The 17,262-nt window shown below is 40.3% G+C and overlaps 1 protein-coding gene and 1 long non-coding RNA gene across 4 annotated transcripts; one reads left to right on the top strand and one right to left on the bottom strand.

Moving 5' to 3' along the window:
- Nucleotides 1-993: 993 nt before the first annotated feature.
- On the bottom strand, nt 994-16,003 carry LOC108165942 (NLR family CARD domain-containing protein 3-like). 3 transcript variants are annotated; one of them, XM_081613678.1, is made up of 11 exons: nt 15,107-15,822; nt 13,500-13,553; nt 12,995-13,029; nt 11,991-12,272; nt 9,745-11,560; nt 7,836-8,015; nt 6,759-6,932; nt 4,813-4,986; nt 2,915-3,088; nt 2,255-2,407; nt 994-1,743 (listed from the first exon to the last, which is right to left on the bottom strand). In XM_081613678.1, exons 3-11 carry the CDS (start codon nt 13,020-13,022, stop codon nt 1,737-1,739), a joined length of 2,988 nt encoding a protein of 995 aa, XP_081469804.1. In that variant the 5' UTR covers nt 13,023-13,029; nt 13,500-13,553; nt 15,107-15,822; the 3' UTR covers nt 994-1,736. The 3 variants fall into 3 exon arrangements, with proteins under 3 accessions (XP_081469804.1, XP_081469806.1, XP_081469805.1); XM_081613680.1 differs by lacking the exons at nt 13,500-13,553; nt 15,107-15,822 and adding an exon at nt 15,866-16,003; XM_081613679.1 differs by lacking the exon at nt 13,500-13,553.
- LOC145554186 (uncharacterized) lies at nt 4,986-15,934 on the top strand. Its single transcript, XR_014090224.1, has 3 exons — nt 4,986-5,700; nt 5,838-7,416; nt 15,822-15,934. It is a non-coding gene; the product is annotated as an uncharacterized LOC145554186 (long non-coding RNA).
- Nucleotides 16,004-17,262: the final 1,259 nt, after the last annotated feature.

Below are 17,262 nucleotides of genomic sequence, written 5' to 3'. Positions count from 1 at the left end.
TTGAAAACTATTTTCTGTTTTGATTAATTTTACTTTAAAATGTAGTGTTTTTTTAATTTATGCAACACTAACAGCATCTGCAACCGAGGATATCAGAACTCTGAAATGAGAGTAGATGAAAATATTAACCCTGGGTAATTTTGAGAGTCAAAGTCTGGAAAAACTATAAACATTTAAACTAAAATCATTTATTGTTCATCAGCTTGAACCAGCTGAGATCAAGACCTCAAGCAGGTAGAACCCCCTACAGAACAATTAATAAAATTAAAAGTCAATGAAGCTTTTAAAAATATTAAACTGTAGTAAACGGAAGATTATTTTGACATTTTTGTTTTTTCCAGACTCGCTCTCTACCGCCCTCCTGTGGTCACGCATTGTAACTACACACTAAAATCCTTCAAACTTGTTCAATGATGAATCGGTTTAATTATAAAATCGCGACCGATTATCAGTGAACTGAAGGACAGATTCCACTGTTCAGAATCAGAGTTTAGATCTGCAGCTCCTGTTAATCAGTTTGTGTTTAAAACGAGCTGCTGCTTAAACCTGTTAGCATCGATAGCATCGTTAGCTCCGCTCAGAGTCTCTGCCGGCTGTTTTCAACTCTGTGGAGCTGCTTCTCGTTCACACTGACAGAGAAACCATTACAGTGAACCCAGTAGAAGAATCTGCCTTTATTTATATCACTGGGAACCAGTTAACCTGCTAGTCTGAAGCTGGGAACCAGTTAACCTGCTAGTCTGAAGCTGGAAACCAGTTAGCTCGTGTATTTTATTTAAATATACTTGGTCTAAATAATGCAAAATAAACTGCTGTCTAAATGAGAAGCTTAAAGCTCAGATCAACTGAACAGGATGTTTATTACTAAATAAACCTGTCAAAGTAAAAACGAAAACTTAAATATATTTTAATTTCTTTGTTGATCCAAATACAAAAAGCTAGACAGCAGGAAGGATTAAAATAAAAGGTGCAGTTATTATATTTGTACAAAGATCATTATTAAAATCTTTATTAACCAAATAACACATATTAGGTTAGAAGAAATATAAAAATAACATAAACCAATCAGCACATTATCCCAGTGATTCTCTGAGGTCTGAATAAGTCAATAAAATCTCAATAAAGAGCCTGATGTGACACATCGAGTCCTAAAGTTCTCTAGAAAACTTAAAACATGAAACATGGAGTTGAAAATGTAAAACACAAAAGCAATCAGAGTTTCTGTGGGACATCCAGTTCTAAACTGGTTCAACTGGTTTCTGTGATGGAAGCTGAATTTTCTCTGCAGTTTCCAGTAAAGCATCTTTTTATCTGTGGAGCTTTGAGGAACATTTTCCTGTCAGCAGAAGAAGCAGCAGAGAAAAGAGGTTTGAATGTCTTTCATGATTCAGAGCTGAACTGAAATGATTCCCATGTTTCCATCTTAGACCATTTCTGGTTCCAGGATGAAAATGAATCAGAGAGAAAAAAGATCAACTTTCCAGTTGAATCCAGTTCAGATCAAAACTCCATGAAGCCTCTAAATGGAGCCCAGTTTGAATCGGATCTTTATTGATCCAAAGAGACAAACAACATCAGACACTAAATGACACACATGAGAAAATAAATGCGAGGACAATCTTGGAGGTCAGAGGTCATCATCAGGATCCAGTCAGAGTCTCTTTAGACTCAAACTGCTGCAGCTTCTACCTCTGAGGATCAGCAGGACACAGAGACCGTTCTCTACTTTACAGAGATCAGATCCTGCAGAGAGAAGAATGATCAGATCAGTGAGTGTTTCCAGCCTCTCTCCTGCAGCAGTCAGTGACACAGCACATCCAGTAGACGGTTTCCAGGCTGCAGTCAGACTGATCTCAGAGCTGTGACCAAGATGAACCTGATCAGTTGTTTCCTGTTGAACTGAGAGAACAAGCAGATCTAAGATCAGATCTGCTGCTGCCACAGTTTGATGAATGAGGACCACTGTCTCTAGACATGCTGGATGGCTGGACGCTGGAGTCCAGCTGGACGTCTTGGAGACATGGACACAGCAACAACACTCATCTTTACACCAACACAAACACAGGAGCACAGCAAGCTGCTGCTCCTCTGACTGGCTGATTGCTGTCTCTGTGTCCAATCAGGAAGCCTGAACCATTCTCCTCCCACTGAGAAGCTGCAGCTTTACTGGGAACACTGGAGCTTTGCTTTGATGCTAACTCGGTTTAGTTCAGTTTGCTGACAGCAGCTGGACTCACTACAAACATTTACTTACTCTAAAGTCTCTACAAGATCCTTCAGCTGCTGAACATCTGAATCCTCCAGGTTGTTTCCCATCAGGTCCAGATATGTCAGATGGAGGCTGTTGGACTTCAGAGCTGAGGCCAGAAAATCACAGCTGATCTTTGACAAACTGCAGTTATCCAACCTGAATAAAGAATAAAAGATGAGCTGAAGCCAACAGGATGCAGGTGAACCAGACCAACAGAACCAGTTAAAGATTCTCATGAATATTAAAGCCAACAAGCTGCTGCTTCAATAAAGACCTGCTGACTTCAGAACCAGAACCTGGTACTGGGTCATGATGTGTTGCAGGATTTTAGTCAGTAAAATCATTCCAGGTTCTGATCAAAGTGTTGAAGCATCAATCATTGATTATTGATTTGTTCCTGTCAGATTCCAGGAATTCACTGGGTTGAATGACCTTTGACCTGCTTCACCTAAGGGGGATTTCTACATGCTGGGGGTCCGAATGCTGTCCTGTTCTGACCTCAGATCAGCAGGTCCAACTCAGTTACACAGAGGGACTAAATTAAACTCTGGATCCAGGAAAAAACTCGGAAAATATTTATTAGATCAGAAGAAATAAACTTTGATTTATGATCAATTGTAGATAATTATTCACTGAAATATCAATAATTTTATAATTGCATACAACAATGTTTTCAGTCTGCAGCTTTCAGTCTGTAGAAAACCACAGAGCTCCTTCAGTCCAGAACCTTCCAGGTTGGTTCCGCTCAGGCCCAGTCCTGTCAGATGGTTCGGGTTGGACTTCAGAGCTGAGAACAGAGACGTCCAGCTGGTCTCTGACAACCTGCAGTAATCCAATCTGAAAAAAGAATAAAAGATGAACTGAAGCCAACAGGATGCAGTTAAAACTGAAATATGAACAAATAAATAATAAAATGTAGAAAATTAATTTCCCTGAATGTAAAAGAAACTTGATGAACTGATTCTAACATCTGATCCAGTCAAACTGGTTTAAAGAGTCCAAACCAGCAGAACCAGAACATTTGATCAACAAAGAAACTCAAAGTTTTTCTAAAAGTTTCTCAGGATCTTAACCTCATTCAGATGTTTTTTCTCTCTCCATGTTTCCTTCCAGGCCCGTCTCCATCATTTATCATCAGATATTTTATGTCTCCAGTTTTTGTTCATTAATCTATTAATGATGTTTTTTCTGGCTGGTTGTATTTTAACTGCAGCTCATTGCTAAGTATGACATGGAAACGGTTCATTTCAATCCGTCTAATTCAGAGTTTTACAACATCCATTACATCTCAGATTCTGAAAGTTGATCATTTTCTCATTTTTGGTGATTCAGTTTCTGAAATATCAACTAGAAAATATTGATCCTTTTCTCTGTCAGATTGATGTGGATCATTTAGTTCCAGTTCTGAATCCTTCATCAGAGACGCTGCAGAAATGGGAATATTATCATAAAGAACAACCTGATGAGTCATTTTTAAATCTGTTTTCCAGGTGAACACATGAGAATGATTCAGTGAACTGCTGGAGCTTGTTGCACACAAAGCTTTACAAAGGTAAGATCTCATTTCCTGTCCTACAAAATAAGAGCTGAATCAAGATGTTTGAACAAAATGACTTTAACACCATAACCTTCACAAAGTCAGTATTTACTGCAAGACTGTTAATTAATGATCTTTGTATTATTTCTGTCTCCTTCATGTCCAGGAGACTGTGGTCATCCTGATAGTCTGTCAGAACAAACTCAGATTTCCTCTGGAAGCTGCTCTCAGTGGTTTGGAGGACGACTGACTTGTCATTTGCTCCATCAGTGGAATTGACACTAAATGGAAACTCATCACTTGCTTCCATGTTGTTTTGCTTCCTGCCGACATCAAACTCCTGCATGAGCTGCAGCTCCATATGAGCAGGCAGTCGAGTCCCCAGAAAGCTTCCGTTTCTAGGAACCATTTCATCCAGAGTTGGTCGACTTTCTCTGTCACTGTGAACCTTTAGTCTGAGCATGTGCAGAACCACTCCTAACACACCTGGTCCAGATTGATGTGCTGCAGCCTCTTCTGGTTCTGATGTCTGGACCAGAATACTCATGTCCTGAAGAACCTGCAGCCTGTTGAGCTCAGAAAAAATCCCAGTGGTCTGGATTATTTCAGACGATGCTGAAGCTGGTTTCTGATTGAGGCTTCAGATTCAGGAAATGGATAAAGGGCGATTCCACCTAATTATTTACTACAGCCAGCATCTTTAATCTGCTCTAGTTAATCATTAAAACACCTGGACTCTTTAAACCTGGACTGAATGATTATCAACTAATAGCAGAATATTTAAAACTAAGTGTGGGATTTGTGGATCTTCAATAAAGGGAGATTTTCATTCTCCGTGTTTCTGATCTGACCTTTGACCTGCTTGACCTGAGGGGATGCTGTCCTGTTCTGACCTCAGATCAGCAGGTCCAAGTCCAGGAACAAACTCAGGAAATATTTATTAGATCAGAAGATATTAACTTTGATTTATGATCAATTATAGATAATTATTCACTGAAATATCAATAATTATATAATTACATACGACAATGTTTCCAGTCTGCAGCCTTCAGTCTGTAGAAAACCACAGAGCTCCTTCAGTCCAGAACCTTCCAGGTTGGTTCCGCTCAGGTTCAGTCCTGTCAGATGGGTCGAGTTGGACTTCATAGCTGAGAACAGAGACGTCCAGCTGGTCTCTGACAACCTGCAGTAATCCAGTCTGAATAAAGAATAAAAGATGAGCTGAAGCCAACAGGATGCAGTTAAAATGTAAACATGAACAAATAAATAATCAAATGTAGAAAATTAATTTCGCTGAATGTAAAAGAAACTTGATGAACTGATTCTAACATCTGATCTAGTCAAACTGGTTTAAAGAGTCCAAACCAGCAGAACCAGAACATTTGATCAACAAAGAAACTCAAAGTTTTTCTAAAAGTTTCTCAGGATTTTAAACTCAGTCGGATGTTTTTCTCCCTCCATGTTTCCTTCCAGGCCCGTCTCCATCATTTATCATCAGATATTTTATGTCTCCAGTTTTTGTTCATTAATCTATTAATGATGTTTTTCTGGCTGGTTGTATTTTAACTACAGCTCATTGCCAAGTATGACATGGAAACGGTTCATTTCAATCTGTCTAATTCAGAGTTTTACAACATCCATTACAGCTCAGATTCTGAAAGTTGATCATTTTCTCATTTTGTGCTGATTCAGTTTCTGAACCATCAACTAGAAAATATTGATCCTTTTCTCTGTCAGATTGATGTGGGTCATTTTATTCCAGTTCTGAATCCTTCATCAGAGACGCTGCAGAAATGGGAACATTACCATAAAGAACAACCTGATGAGTCATTTTTAAATCTATTTTCCAGGTGAACACATGAGAATGATTCAGTGAACTGCTGGAGCTTGTTGCACACAAAGCTTTACAAAGGTAAGATCTCATTTCCTGTCCTACAAAATAAGAGCTGAATCAAGATGTTTGAACAAAATGACTTTAACACCATAACCTTCACAAAGTCAGTATTTAATTAATGATCTTTATATTATTTCTGTCTCCTTCATGTCCAGGAGACTGTGGTCATCCTGATAGTCTGACTGTCAGAACAAACTCAGATTTCCTCTGGAAGCTGCTCTCAGTGGTTTGGAGAACGACTGACTTGTCATTTGCTCCATCAGTGGAATTGACACTAAATGGAAACTCATCACCTGCTTCCATGTTGTTTTGCTTCCTGCCAACATCAAACTCCTGCCTGAGCTGCAGCTCCATATGAGCAGGCAGTCGAGTCCCCAGAAAGCTTCCCTGGTTCTAGGAACCATTTCATCCAGAGTTGGTCGACTTTCTCTGTCAGACTGTGAACCTTTAGTCTGAGCATGTGCAGAACCACTCCTAACACACCTGGTCCAGATTCATGTGCTGCAGTCTCTGCTGGTTCTGATGTCTGGACCAGAATACTCATGTCCTGAAGAACCTGCAGCCTGTTGAGCTCAGAGAAAATCCCAGTGGTCTGGATTATTTCAGACGAAGCTGAAGTTGGTTTCTGATTGAGCTTCAGATTCAGGAAATGGATAAAGGGCGATTCCACCTAATGTTTCACTACAACCAGCATCTTTAATCTGCTCTAGTTAATCATTAAAACACCTGGACTCTTTAAACCTGGACTGGATGATTATCAACTAATAGCAGAATATTTAAAACTCAATGTGGGATTTGTGGATCTTCAATGAAGGGAGATTTTCATTCTCTCTGTTTTTGATCTGACCTTTGACCTGCTTGACCTGAGGGGGATTTCTACATAGTGGGGGTCCGAATGCTGTCCTGTTCTGACCTCAGATCAGCAGGTCCAACTCAGAGGGACTAAATTAATCTCTGGATCCAAGTCCAGGAACAAACTCAGAAAATATTCATTAGATCAGAAGAAATGAACTTTGATTTATGATCAATTATAGATAATTATTCACTGAAATATCAATAATTATATAATTACAAACCTCAATGTTTTCAGTCTGCAGCCTTCAGTCTGTAAAAAACCACAGAGCTCATTCAGTCCAGAACCTTCCAGGTTGGTTCCGGTCAGGTCCAGTTCTGTCAGATGGGTCGGTTTGGACTTCAGAGCTGAGAACAGAGATGTCCAGCTGGTCTCTGACAAACTGCAGCTCTCCAATCTGAATAAAGAATAAAAGATGAGCTGAAGCCAACAAGATGCAGTTAAAACTGAAATATGAACAAACAAATAATAAAATGTAGAAAATTAATTTCCCTGAATGTAAAATAAACTTGAACTGATTCTAACATCTGATCCAGTCAAACTGGTTTAAAGAGTCCAAACCAGCAGAACATTTGATCAACAAAGAAACTCAAAGTTTTCTATGAGCAGCAGCCTGGATGAGGTGAGCTATTTCTGCTGGTTCCTGATCTTCAGCTGGAGACCCGACTTGGTAACCGGATCAGAACCACTCAGTTTATCCATGAATGGCTTTGGGTTCTTCTTAAAGCTGCTGAAATCAATGGAGGCCATTATTTCTTAAGGAGACGAGACCTGATGAAGCTTCGTCACAGAGACGAGGCTCCAACCGACTGACAGCTGTCAGACTGAAGAGGACGGTTCCTCGCTGACCCGGCCCAACAGAACCACAGCTTCAGGACAAAGTGAGGAACCTGCTGCTGCAAACCTCACTGTCATTCAGTTCATCTAGATTTGCTTTTCTACAATCAGTCACTTAGATGTTTCATTAATGGTGATTTGAACTGGTCAGTGTTTGTGGCTCGATGAGAATCAGAAATAAAACCATCTGAATCTTTACCAACCAAACTGAAACATCTCCATCATTAATTAACTTCATTTGATTTATTTTACTCAGTTTGTTAATCAGACAAACATTTTAAAAACTGAAAAGGTTCAATCTCAAAGTCTTAAATGAGAAAATAATTAATTTTTAAGGTAAAATGTAGAGATTTTAATCTGACATTTAAGCATTTTGTTTTAAAATATTACAATAAAATTATTTATTAAACTAAGGATTAAAGTATCAATGAAAGATTTTATTGTATAAATAGAGTAAACAAACCTCAGTTCCTTCAATTTACTGACTGAACTCTCCAGGATCTCAAACACATTCTTCATATCAGAGTCTCCACCAAAATTTATCCAGATCTTATTTATTTCCAGTTCAGTCAGATGTGGGTTGGACTTCAGAGCTGAAGCCACAACTTCACATTCAGCCTTTTGGAGCCTACAGCCACCAAGTCTGTGATGAGAGAAGAAATAAATTCAGTTCTAATGAAATCAATCTGGATCATAAACAGACTAAAATATGATAACAGTGATGTCATCATCTGATCAACATCTGATCTTCAGTTTCCTGAGTTTGACCCAACAGAGTCTGTGCAGCTACTGACTAAAGTCCAGGTTCTGGTTCTGGTCCAGGCTTCATGTCCTCAGACCTTCAGCTCAGTCAGATGTTGAAGATCTTCTATCATCTGTGAAGGAAAGTTCAGTTTCTCTGCAGCATCAGCGCCTCAAAGGAGCTGCAGCAGCTGATGAAGAGTCTGACTGAGCTGAATGAAGGAAACTACTGGAGATAATGGAGAGGAGGAGGAGCTGCTCAGAGCTCTGACTTGGACTAGACCGTTTGGCTCCTTGAGATCTTCCACCAAGCAGGAAGTGAGTTATAAATGAAGTGAGCAGAGCAGGAAGTCCAGCCTGCTGTGGACCTCTGGCATCTCTGGGTTTGTTTAGCCCATATCTGCTGCTGCAGCATCTAGAATCCTCCTCATCATTAATAATAGTAGCATATTCTATAGAAACGTGGCTCCCAGCAGCAGCTGATTAATAGCTGCCACAGAGGAAACTGGGAGCAGACCAGACACATGATGCTCCCAGTTGTGTCTCCGTTCATCTGCTGGATTTGATGCTTTAACAAAGTAGAAAGTGGACAGTCATCAACCTGCTTCAGCTAAAAGCTGCAGATTGTTCTGGTCGTCCTGCAGAGCAGCAGCAGAACCGGTCCTGCTGCTCCTTCAGGTCTGGACCGTCCTCTGTTGGTCTGAGAGGAACTGGGACAAACTGGTTGGAAGAGGGACACATGTCTCTGCAGTGGTCTGTCCATCGTCTCAGAGGAACAAAAGTTTGGATGTCAGAAGAAATTGTTGCTAAACTCCTAAAGAGTTGAATAGTAAAACCCCTGGAGGAGACGGAGCGTTTGGGTCCAGCAGCATCTTCATGGTGAAGCAGTGAAAGTTCTCCAGGAACTAAAGATGCTGGGATGTCTAAAGAGGTGAAGCTCATGTCTCTGCAGGTCTTCATGGAGGACAGCTAACGGCTTCAACAAAGGCTGCAGATGAAGAGTTGATGAGGAAAATGGTTCCAGCTCTGGAAGCAGATTCTCAGAGCTTTGGGAGGATCTGACAGAAACTAGGACTTTTTCTGGAACCAGACAACAATCACCACATTTTGGTCTCAGTTAGGAAACTAGTGGGAGGAGGAAGAGGTGAGGATGATGACGGGATGAAGAAGATCAACACTGTTCACAAAGTTTATAATTAATGCAATGGTTTATTTTAATGGTTCAACTTTCCATCAAATCTAAACAATTATTTTATAAAAACAGTCAAAGATCCTAAAAGGTGAATTATGGAGCAGCAGCTCAATGAGTGAAGAAGAGTTTAAAGTTTAAAAAGTCTCTGGCTGATTGGATCTTAGAGAAAATAGACATTTTCTAGAGTTCAGGGTTTTCTATTTAACCTGAAAACAGATAAAATGTTAAATAATTTTCAAATGATCAAAATGTCTTAAAACCAGAAGCTGCAGCTGTCCTGGATGAGCTGAATGTTTAGATGTTTGAATGGCTGAAATCATCCAGAGGATGAAGGAAGTGGTTAAAGGCCAAAAACATCCAGAATCAACTTGAAGAAAGAAGAAACAGGAGGACAATAGTGCTGAATCAGCATTCACACAATGAAAACATCTGGACTCACCGAGCCTTTCTGCAGTTCCTCACAGCTGGAACCAGTCTCAGTCGTCCATCATCTGATGTGTTGTACTTCTCCAGGTCCAACTCATCCAGAACCTCTGACATCTGCAGCATGAAGGCCAGAGCTGAACAATCAGTCACTGAGAGCTTCTTCCCTGAATCCAGCAGCCGTTGGATCTCCTGATAAAACGAGACGTTGTTCATCTCCACCAGACAGTAGAAGATGTTGATGCTTCTGTCAGGAGAGATTCTATCAGTGTTCATCTTCTTCAGGTTGGTGATGATTCTGTCATGAGAGATTCTGTCATAAGAGTTATAACCAGTGAATATTTTCCTTATTTTCTTTAACATTCTCTTGCTGGTTCCTGGGCTGTTCTCTGTCTGACCCAGCAGATCTTCTAAGAGTCTCTGGTTGGACTCCACAGTGAGACCATGAAGGAAGCGGACAAACAGGTCCAGGTGGCCATTTTTACTGCGGAGGGATTTCTCCATGACTTTCTTCATGAACTCATCTAGAGATGTTTCATTGTATTCTTCTCCCAGGAACATCTGGATCACCTCTGACCTCCTGCTGGTGAAGCAGTGGAGCATGTAGACTGCAGCCAGAAACTCTTGGATGCTCAGATGAACAAAGGAGTAGACAGAGATGTTGCCCAGACCAGTCTCCTCTTTAAACATCTGAGTGAACACTCCTGAGAACAACGCAGCATCTTTGATGTTGATGCCGCACTTATCAAGATCTTTGTCATAGAAGATCAGGTTTCCCTCCAGCAGCTGATCTAAAGCCAGTCTTCCTAGAGACTCAATCAGCTTCTTGTTCTCTAGAGCTTCTTCAGCTCCTTCTTCATACTTTTCCTCCTTGATTGTGAACTGAAACAGCAAGAACTCTATGTACATCTCAGTCAGGGTCTTGGGCAGCTCTCCTCCCTCTCTGGTCTTCATCATTTCCTCCAGAACATTAGCAGTGATCCAGCAGAAAACTGGGATGTGACACATGATGTGGAGACTTTTTGATTTCTGGATGTGGGAGATGACACTGCTGGCCTTCTCCTCATCATCTCTGAATCTCTTCCTGAAGTACTCCTCCTTCTGGGGGTCAGTGAACCCTCTGACCTCTATGACCCTGTCAATAGGTTTATCTGGGATCAAATTGGCTGCTGCAGGTCGTGTGGTTATCAAGAGGAGAGCAGAGGGAAGCAGTTTCCCAGTGATGAGGTTTGTCAGCAGAACATCCAGTGAGGTGGACTTTGAAGGATTAGTCAGGACTGGATTCTTCTTGAAGTCCAGAGGAAGTCGACTTTCATCCAGACCATCAAAGATGAACAGAACCTGAAACTTTTTAAAGCTGCGGATTTCTGCGTCTTCAATTTGATCAAAGAAGTGATGAATCAGTTCCACCAAGCTGAAAGTTTCTTCTCTCAAGTTATTCAGCTCTCTGAAAGTGAATGGAAATATGAAGTCGATGTTCTGGTTGGTTCTGCCTTCAGCCCAGTCCAGAGTGAACTTCTGTGTTAACAGTGTTTTTCCAATGCCAGCCACTCCCATGGTCAGCACTGTTCTGATCCGTTGCTTTCTACCAGGGTTGGGTTTAAAGATGTCTTCCAGGTTTATTTTTGTTCCTTGATTACTGGATGCCGTTTCAATCTGTCTGACCTCATGTTCCTGGTTGACCCCTGCAGTTCCTCCTTCTAAGATGTAGAGCTCTGTGTAAATATCATTCAGAGAGGTTTTCTCTCCACGTATTGCAATGCCTTCACAGATAGATTGGAATGTGTCCTTTAGAGACTCTTTGAGGTCATGTTGACATCGATCATCAAAATCTGAACAAAGAGATAGAAACACAAGATGAAACACTTGAACAAATTAAGACTCAATTCATTGAATTTTAATTTGATTGTTTCTATATCAGGATGTTTAAACAAAGAACTCATTCAAATTATAGACCATGAGGAGGATTTCATTCAGAAGAAACATGAAACATTCAAATCATGAAGAAAACGAGTCATGGAGCTTTATGGTACAGCTTTGCTTGTTAATAAATTGACTGGACTACAAACATCATGCTGAACATTCAATGTGTTTTCACACTAAGAGTCGCCTCCTGCCAATCTACAGGAAACCTTTTCTACAGTTTTTGACCTACAGCCCAGCAGGTGGAGTGCAACCATAATGCTCCATTTATTTTTGTTATAATTAGTCACTGTTGGATGAATTCACTTCCACCCAGTCATGATTGGTGAAGGGACTAACCTAAATCAGAGGAGTCGGAGGACAAACTCAGCTGGTTGGACAGGGTAGGATCTATGTTGAGAAGACGTTTGATCATCAATCTACTGGCTCTCTGTCCTTTCTTCATCACAGCATTGATGGTGTCCCGGGCATTGTTTGCTCTGGTTTGGTTCTTTTGAAGAATTTCTTCTTTCTCTGAACTTTCAAAGATGCCATCTGCCTCAAGGCCATCGAGGAGCTGATTCAGGATTTCCTCAGAAACTCTTTCCACAAACTCAATGTGAACCTTGGAAAGTATTTTCTCTGCAGACAGAAATCAGAAACATAATTAATTCAAACTGATGTCTGAGAGAAAAACGTGATGAAGATCAACTATTCATGTTGCTCCATCCAGAGATTCAGAGTCTGTTGATCAGCTCCTCACGTCTAAACCTGTTGTTTCTGCCTCATATCTGAGTGACGACCACTGATTCTGTCTACATGAGACCAAATGAAGCTTCTGGTTCATCACTTTCTTTCCTCACTGCAGGAAGAACAATAAAAGAAACACCTTCTAAATATGGAGCTGCACTATTTTAGGAAAAAAGTAAATTATATTATTGGTGAATATTGTGATGAAAATATTGACTGATTAACTTTTTCATCACTTTTCTTTCTTCATCTCCATCTCTAAACTTTAGCATCTCTGACACCAAGTGTTGGAATAAAAGACACAGAATGTCTGAGATAAATTATTGATAAATGATGTGATTGCTGGATAAGTTAATCAGTGTATATAGTAAATATTCCTGAAGTATCAGAGCTGCTGGCCTGTTCTTCACTTCGGTTCCTTTTAGTTTCCATCTGAGTTCAGTTTTTACCTTCAGGTTTCACAGAAACTCACAATGTTTCCACCAGAGCTTCCCTGAACAGGAAGCATGAAAACAAAGACACTGAGGCTGAGCTTCATCACATGGCAGCAACACAGGCTGTGATTGTTCAGTTTGTTCCTTTAAGATTCTTCATTTCTTCTTCTGCTCACTTACCGAAATCCACTTCCTGCTGCTGCGCCATCTTTTACCTGGAAAACATGAAGATTCATTATGTTTCAGACTTTATTTCATGAATAGTTTATTTCATGCAGTTGGAATGGGAACTATAAATACCCTAAAAGTACTTATTTAAAACACACAAGCACAGACCCCTAAAGAATAACATATTTATGTAATCATGAAAGCTACAATGTCAGAGCAAACTATTTAAAATCATCAGTGATATAAAAATACATTTATCACATCTTTCTTTACAAGGAATAATGTTCCTGACTGTTCGTCTGATTTCCTTCAGGTTGAGATGTAAACATCTTCACCTCTTGCTTTTTGCCATCTGACTGTAGTGTGTGGCTCCTACCACCAGGTGGCAGCATCAGCTGCAGAAAGCTCCTCTAGTTTTCTGCTATTCTGGCTTGAAAAGCCCAACTTCGGTTCCCAGATGGCAAAACAACAACTTAACACATTTGCTACAATTTTACTTGGAAACAAAAAGACTCACTGCAGCCATTTGGGTCAAAGGTCAAAATCCTACCACCATCCCAAAGGGGAAAAGCTGCAGGGATTCGAAAGAGACTCTCAGTTCATTTATATTATATGAACAAACACAGACATTTAGCACTGAACCAAAAATAAAGATTAACAACAAGTAGATTTATTTACTTCACAAGGAACTTTGATTTGTTTCATTAAAACAAGTTCAGACTAAAGGAGAAAATGAAGGCTGGAAATATCAGTGAAAGATTTCAGTGATTAAAATATATAACATGTAAACAGAGTTACTATTAAAAGTAAATTATTACTGTGATTGAACCAATAATTAAGCAAATATTTGCTAAATTATTTTAAAAACTCAGAAATAGAGCGACGGTCAGAGTGGAGGAAAGTTTTCTTGGTATTAAAGAAACTTAAACATCTGAGCTTTCACAACCAAATCTCAGAGTTTTAGTTAACTTTTTACTTGTAAGGTCAAAATGTCAAAAATATAAAGAAATAAAAAATAAAACACAATAAAACATTTGATCCAAAATGGCCGACTTCCTGCTGGGTGTGTAAAACGGGTCCAATAGTTTTTACAGGTTTTGATGTTTTAACTCAGTTCAGGTCTAAATAACAGCTGTGGTTGTTTTTAAATATTCTAGGGGGCGCTGTGTTATGTCACCATAATCACTTATTATTGATCAATAATTGATTGAAATGTGATCAGCTGTCCTCTGTCACCACAGACTGATTCTATCTGGATTCTCTACTGATAAAAGCCCAGAGAAATCCTCTATGATCAATAAATTATTGACTTCATATTGAAATATTTTCCATCCACCAACCAGAACCCAGATATCTCAGCTGGGCCACAAACACTCAGAACCTACTGGTACCAGTTTGACTCCACTATGTAACTGGGAGCAAACTCAGCTGGTTGTCTGAGTTACAGATGAAAACTCAGAGAAAATTAGAGTTCCTAGTTGAAATCAGGTGCTGCAGCTCTGAACCAGAACCAGGTCCAGTTCTAAGATAGATTGTTTTAATATTCTTTCTCCAAACATTATTCTTTATGGTGAACAGAAGGTAAAAAGGGTTAGCTACAAAATGAATAAGAGTCAATAGGCAGTGCTCAACAGTTGATTTGCATTTGCATGGTACTCAGCAACTTCATTTAAATACAAAAACCTCTGCTAGGCACAAGGGGTGGGGGTTTATAGGGGAATACGGACACAGCATTTTTGACCATTTTTGGCAGTGCTCCACTCTGACTAAAACCTCTTGCCGAAAGCCCTCAATCTCCATGCGCACGGCAGAACAAGGTGTCAATAGCTGTCGAAAATCCCATTTTTCATCCTGTGTAAGGTGTAAAGTTTACCTTCGACTAAACGCCCCCCAAAGGCATCCCATCGCCCCCCTTTTGTAAAAATGTCCGCCAGCACCCCCTGCCGTCCTCTGAACGCCCCCTGGGGGGGCGGTACCGACCACGTTGAGAATCGTTAGTCTAAATGAAATAAGTAACTTAAACTATAAACTATACTAATAAAGAAATAAATACTAACACGATGGGGTGGTGGTAGGAGCATCCACCACAATATCCCTTTAAAATATTCACAAAATTTCCTTTACCTTAATTTCAGAAGCTTTTGTTCCTCACTCAGCTCAGCCTTAAAGTTGTTTTTCTCGTTGTGACTGATCCCTCACAGCGGAAATCAGTAGAGCTCCCACTTCTCCCTGACAGGCCTGTTGGGACTTAAGGAGGGGAAACAGTTGTTGTTGCAGCTGAGCGGTGATCAGCCCTCTCTGATCAGTCCTTGCTGGATGCACCAGCAAGAGATGCTGCTTGCAGCACCAAAATTGTGGAGTGAAAAATCTTTAAAAGATGATTTTTCAAAATAAAACTGCTGAGAATCAAAAGTTTTCAAGAAACAAATGCTTTAATAACATCTGCAGATGGAGAGACACTTGACAATGTCAGAGTAGCTCTGACAGGAGTAATAAGACATCCTGTTTTATACAATTTCTTCTCAACACGCAGGTAGGGACTGAAAACTTTTATCTGCTTAACCTTTAACTCATGTCTAAGCAACATCTTGCAGACTGAGGCCAGGCGCTGAGACGACGTGACCGGGTCACTTCCTATTACAGCTCTGAACAGCCTGCATTTCCTGTTGAAAACGGCTTCTGAATACAAACACTATCCGTTCTTTGCACACTGTTGAGCAACAAGTGTATCAGACTTTAAATAAAAGTATTTAACCCCTTGATTTTGTTGTTTCTTCAATATGATGCTAAAAGTTTGGTCTATCACTGATCTAACCTTTTCTTTGTGAATCCTCTCCAGGACGTTTCGAGTTCCACTTGGACCTTTTGAGTTACCTGAGTTACCTGAGTTTTTGGAGGAATCCTCTCGTGACGTCTCTGCACTGTTCCCTCTCGATCTCACGAGGAAGACGAACCTGTTCGCCCTCCAGCCCTTTGAACCACCCGACCTGCAAACCACCTAGGAAAAGCCTCGCCTCCCCCCCGCTCGCTCTCCAGTTAACTACAAGTAAGAACTGTCAGAGCCTTCTCAGAACTGAAATCCCCTTCCGCATTTGAACTCATCATTGCTCTCTTCCTGTGTGCAGTAATCCTCGGACCCTGGACCGGAGTAGATCTCCAGTTGATAAACCTCTTACTAATCCTTTACCTCTCTGAGTGCTTCTGCATGTGGGTCAAGAACCTCAAACCCACCATGACAGAAACCAGGGTAATTTGACAAGTGCATCCCAGTTTTCCATGTCTGGCATATAACCATTCGTTTTAGCTTTTAAACTGGTTCTATTGACCCTGTGTCCAGACAGGGATAATCAGTAGCCCAGCATCATGAAAAATATAGGGTACAAGTTTATGTCAAATTTTAATGAATCGAGTTTGATGGATTAAAATGCCACGCCCAAACCAAAATCAATAAATCGATGCTATCACACATGACCATCTGTTAAATCTGCGTCATAAAATGCTTATCGTATTAAACATCTGTTTTAATAAGGTTTTATGTCACCTTGTCTGATTAATAAGGTTATATATATACATTGCTTATCGTTTAAGAACATGTCTTTTGATTTAAATTAAGTTATCAAAATAAAACGGACAGGATTCTGGAACCTTCTCTTAAATCAAATGGTGAATAATGAGCATGTCAGACCCCCCGCCACCTTCCCCCCTTTCATCATATAAAATTTAAGTTCTTATCAAAATGAGACAGACAGAATTCTGGCAACATGACCTTTGGCCCCAGTTATTCCTCCCTAAATGGAAAGTTTTAGGCTTTTGCAAGTTTGCTGATGCAACTCCTCCTCACACACATACACCCCCCCACCCCCAACTGCTCTTATCTTCCTGTTCCCCTGCAGATGCCCCATCCCACTTTTATTAGTTTATGAGCCAATAGAGATCAAGGTGCAGGATTTCTGTTTTTCTGTTTTAAAGATTTTCCGAGGCCCTGTCATTCTACTTGTTGCATTTTAGAGGAAGAACCACTTGCTCTGACAGAAAAAATGGTTGGTGTTAAAAGAGAAAAGCCTCAAAAGAGAAGACAGCAAGAAGCTAATCAACTAGCATGAAGCTCATCTGCTCCAACCTCAGAGACTACAGATGGACAAACCATCACGAGACCCTGCTCCATGGCTGATGCTTCATCCTCTACACTCCTGGATACAAATCTGGTCTTAAATCCATCAGCAGCGATCGAATCCTCAGTTCAGCACGAGATTTCCACGTTCCAGGACTCCGAGCATGTT

Source organism: Poecilia reticulata, chromosome 12 (assembly GCF_904066995.2).
Source record: "Poecilia reticulata chromosome 12, P_reticulata-male-v2, whole genome shotgun sequence".
Lineage (NCBI taxonomy): Eukaryota > Metazoa > Chordata > Actinopteri > Cyprinodontiformes > Poeciliidae > Poecilia > Poecilia reticulata.
The sequence above is the reverse complement of the archived record's forward strand: the minus strand, read 5'-3'. Positions and strand labels throughout refer to the sequence as shown.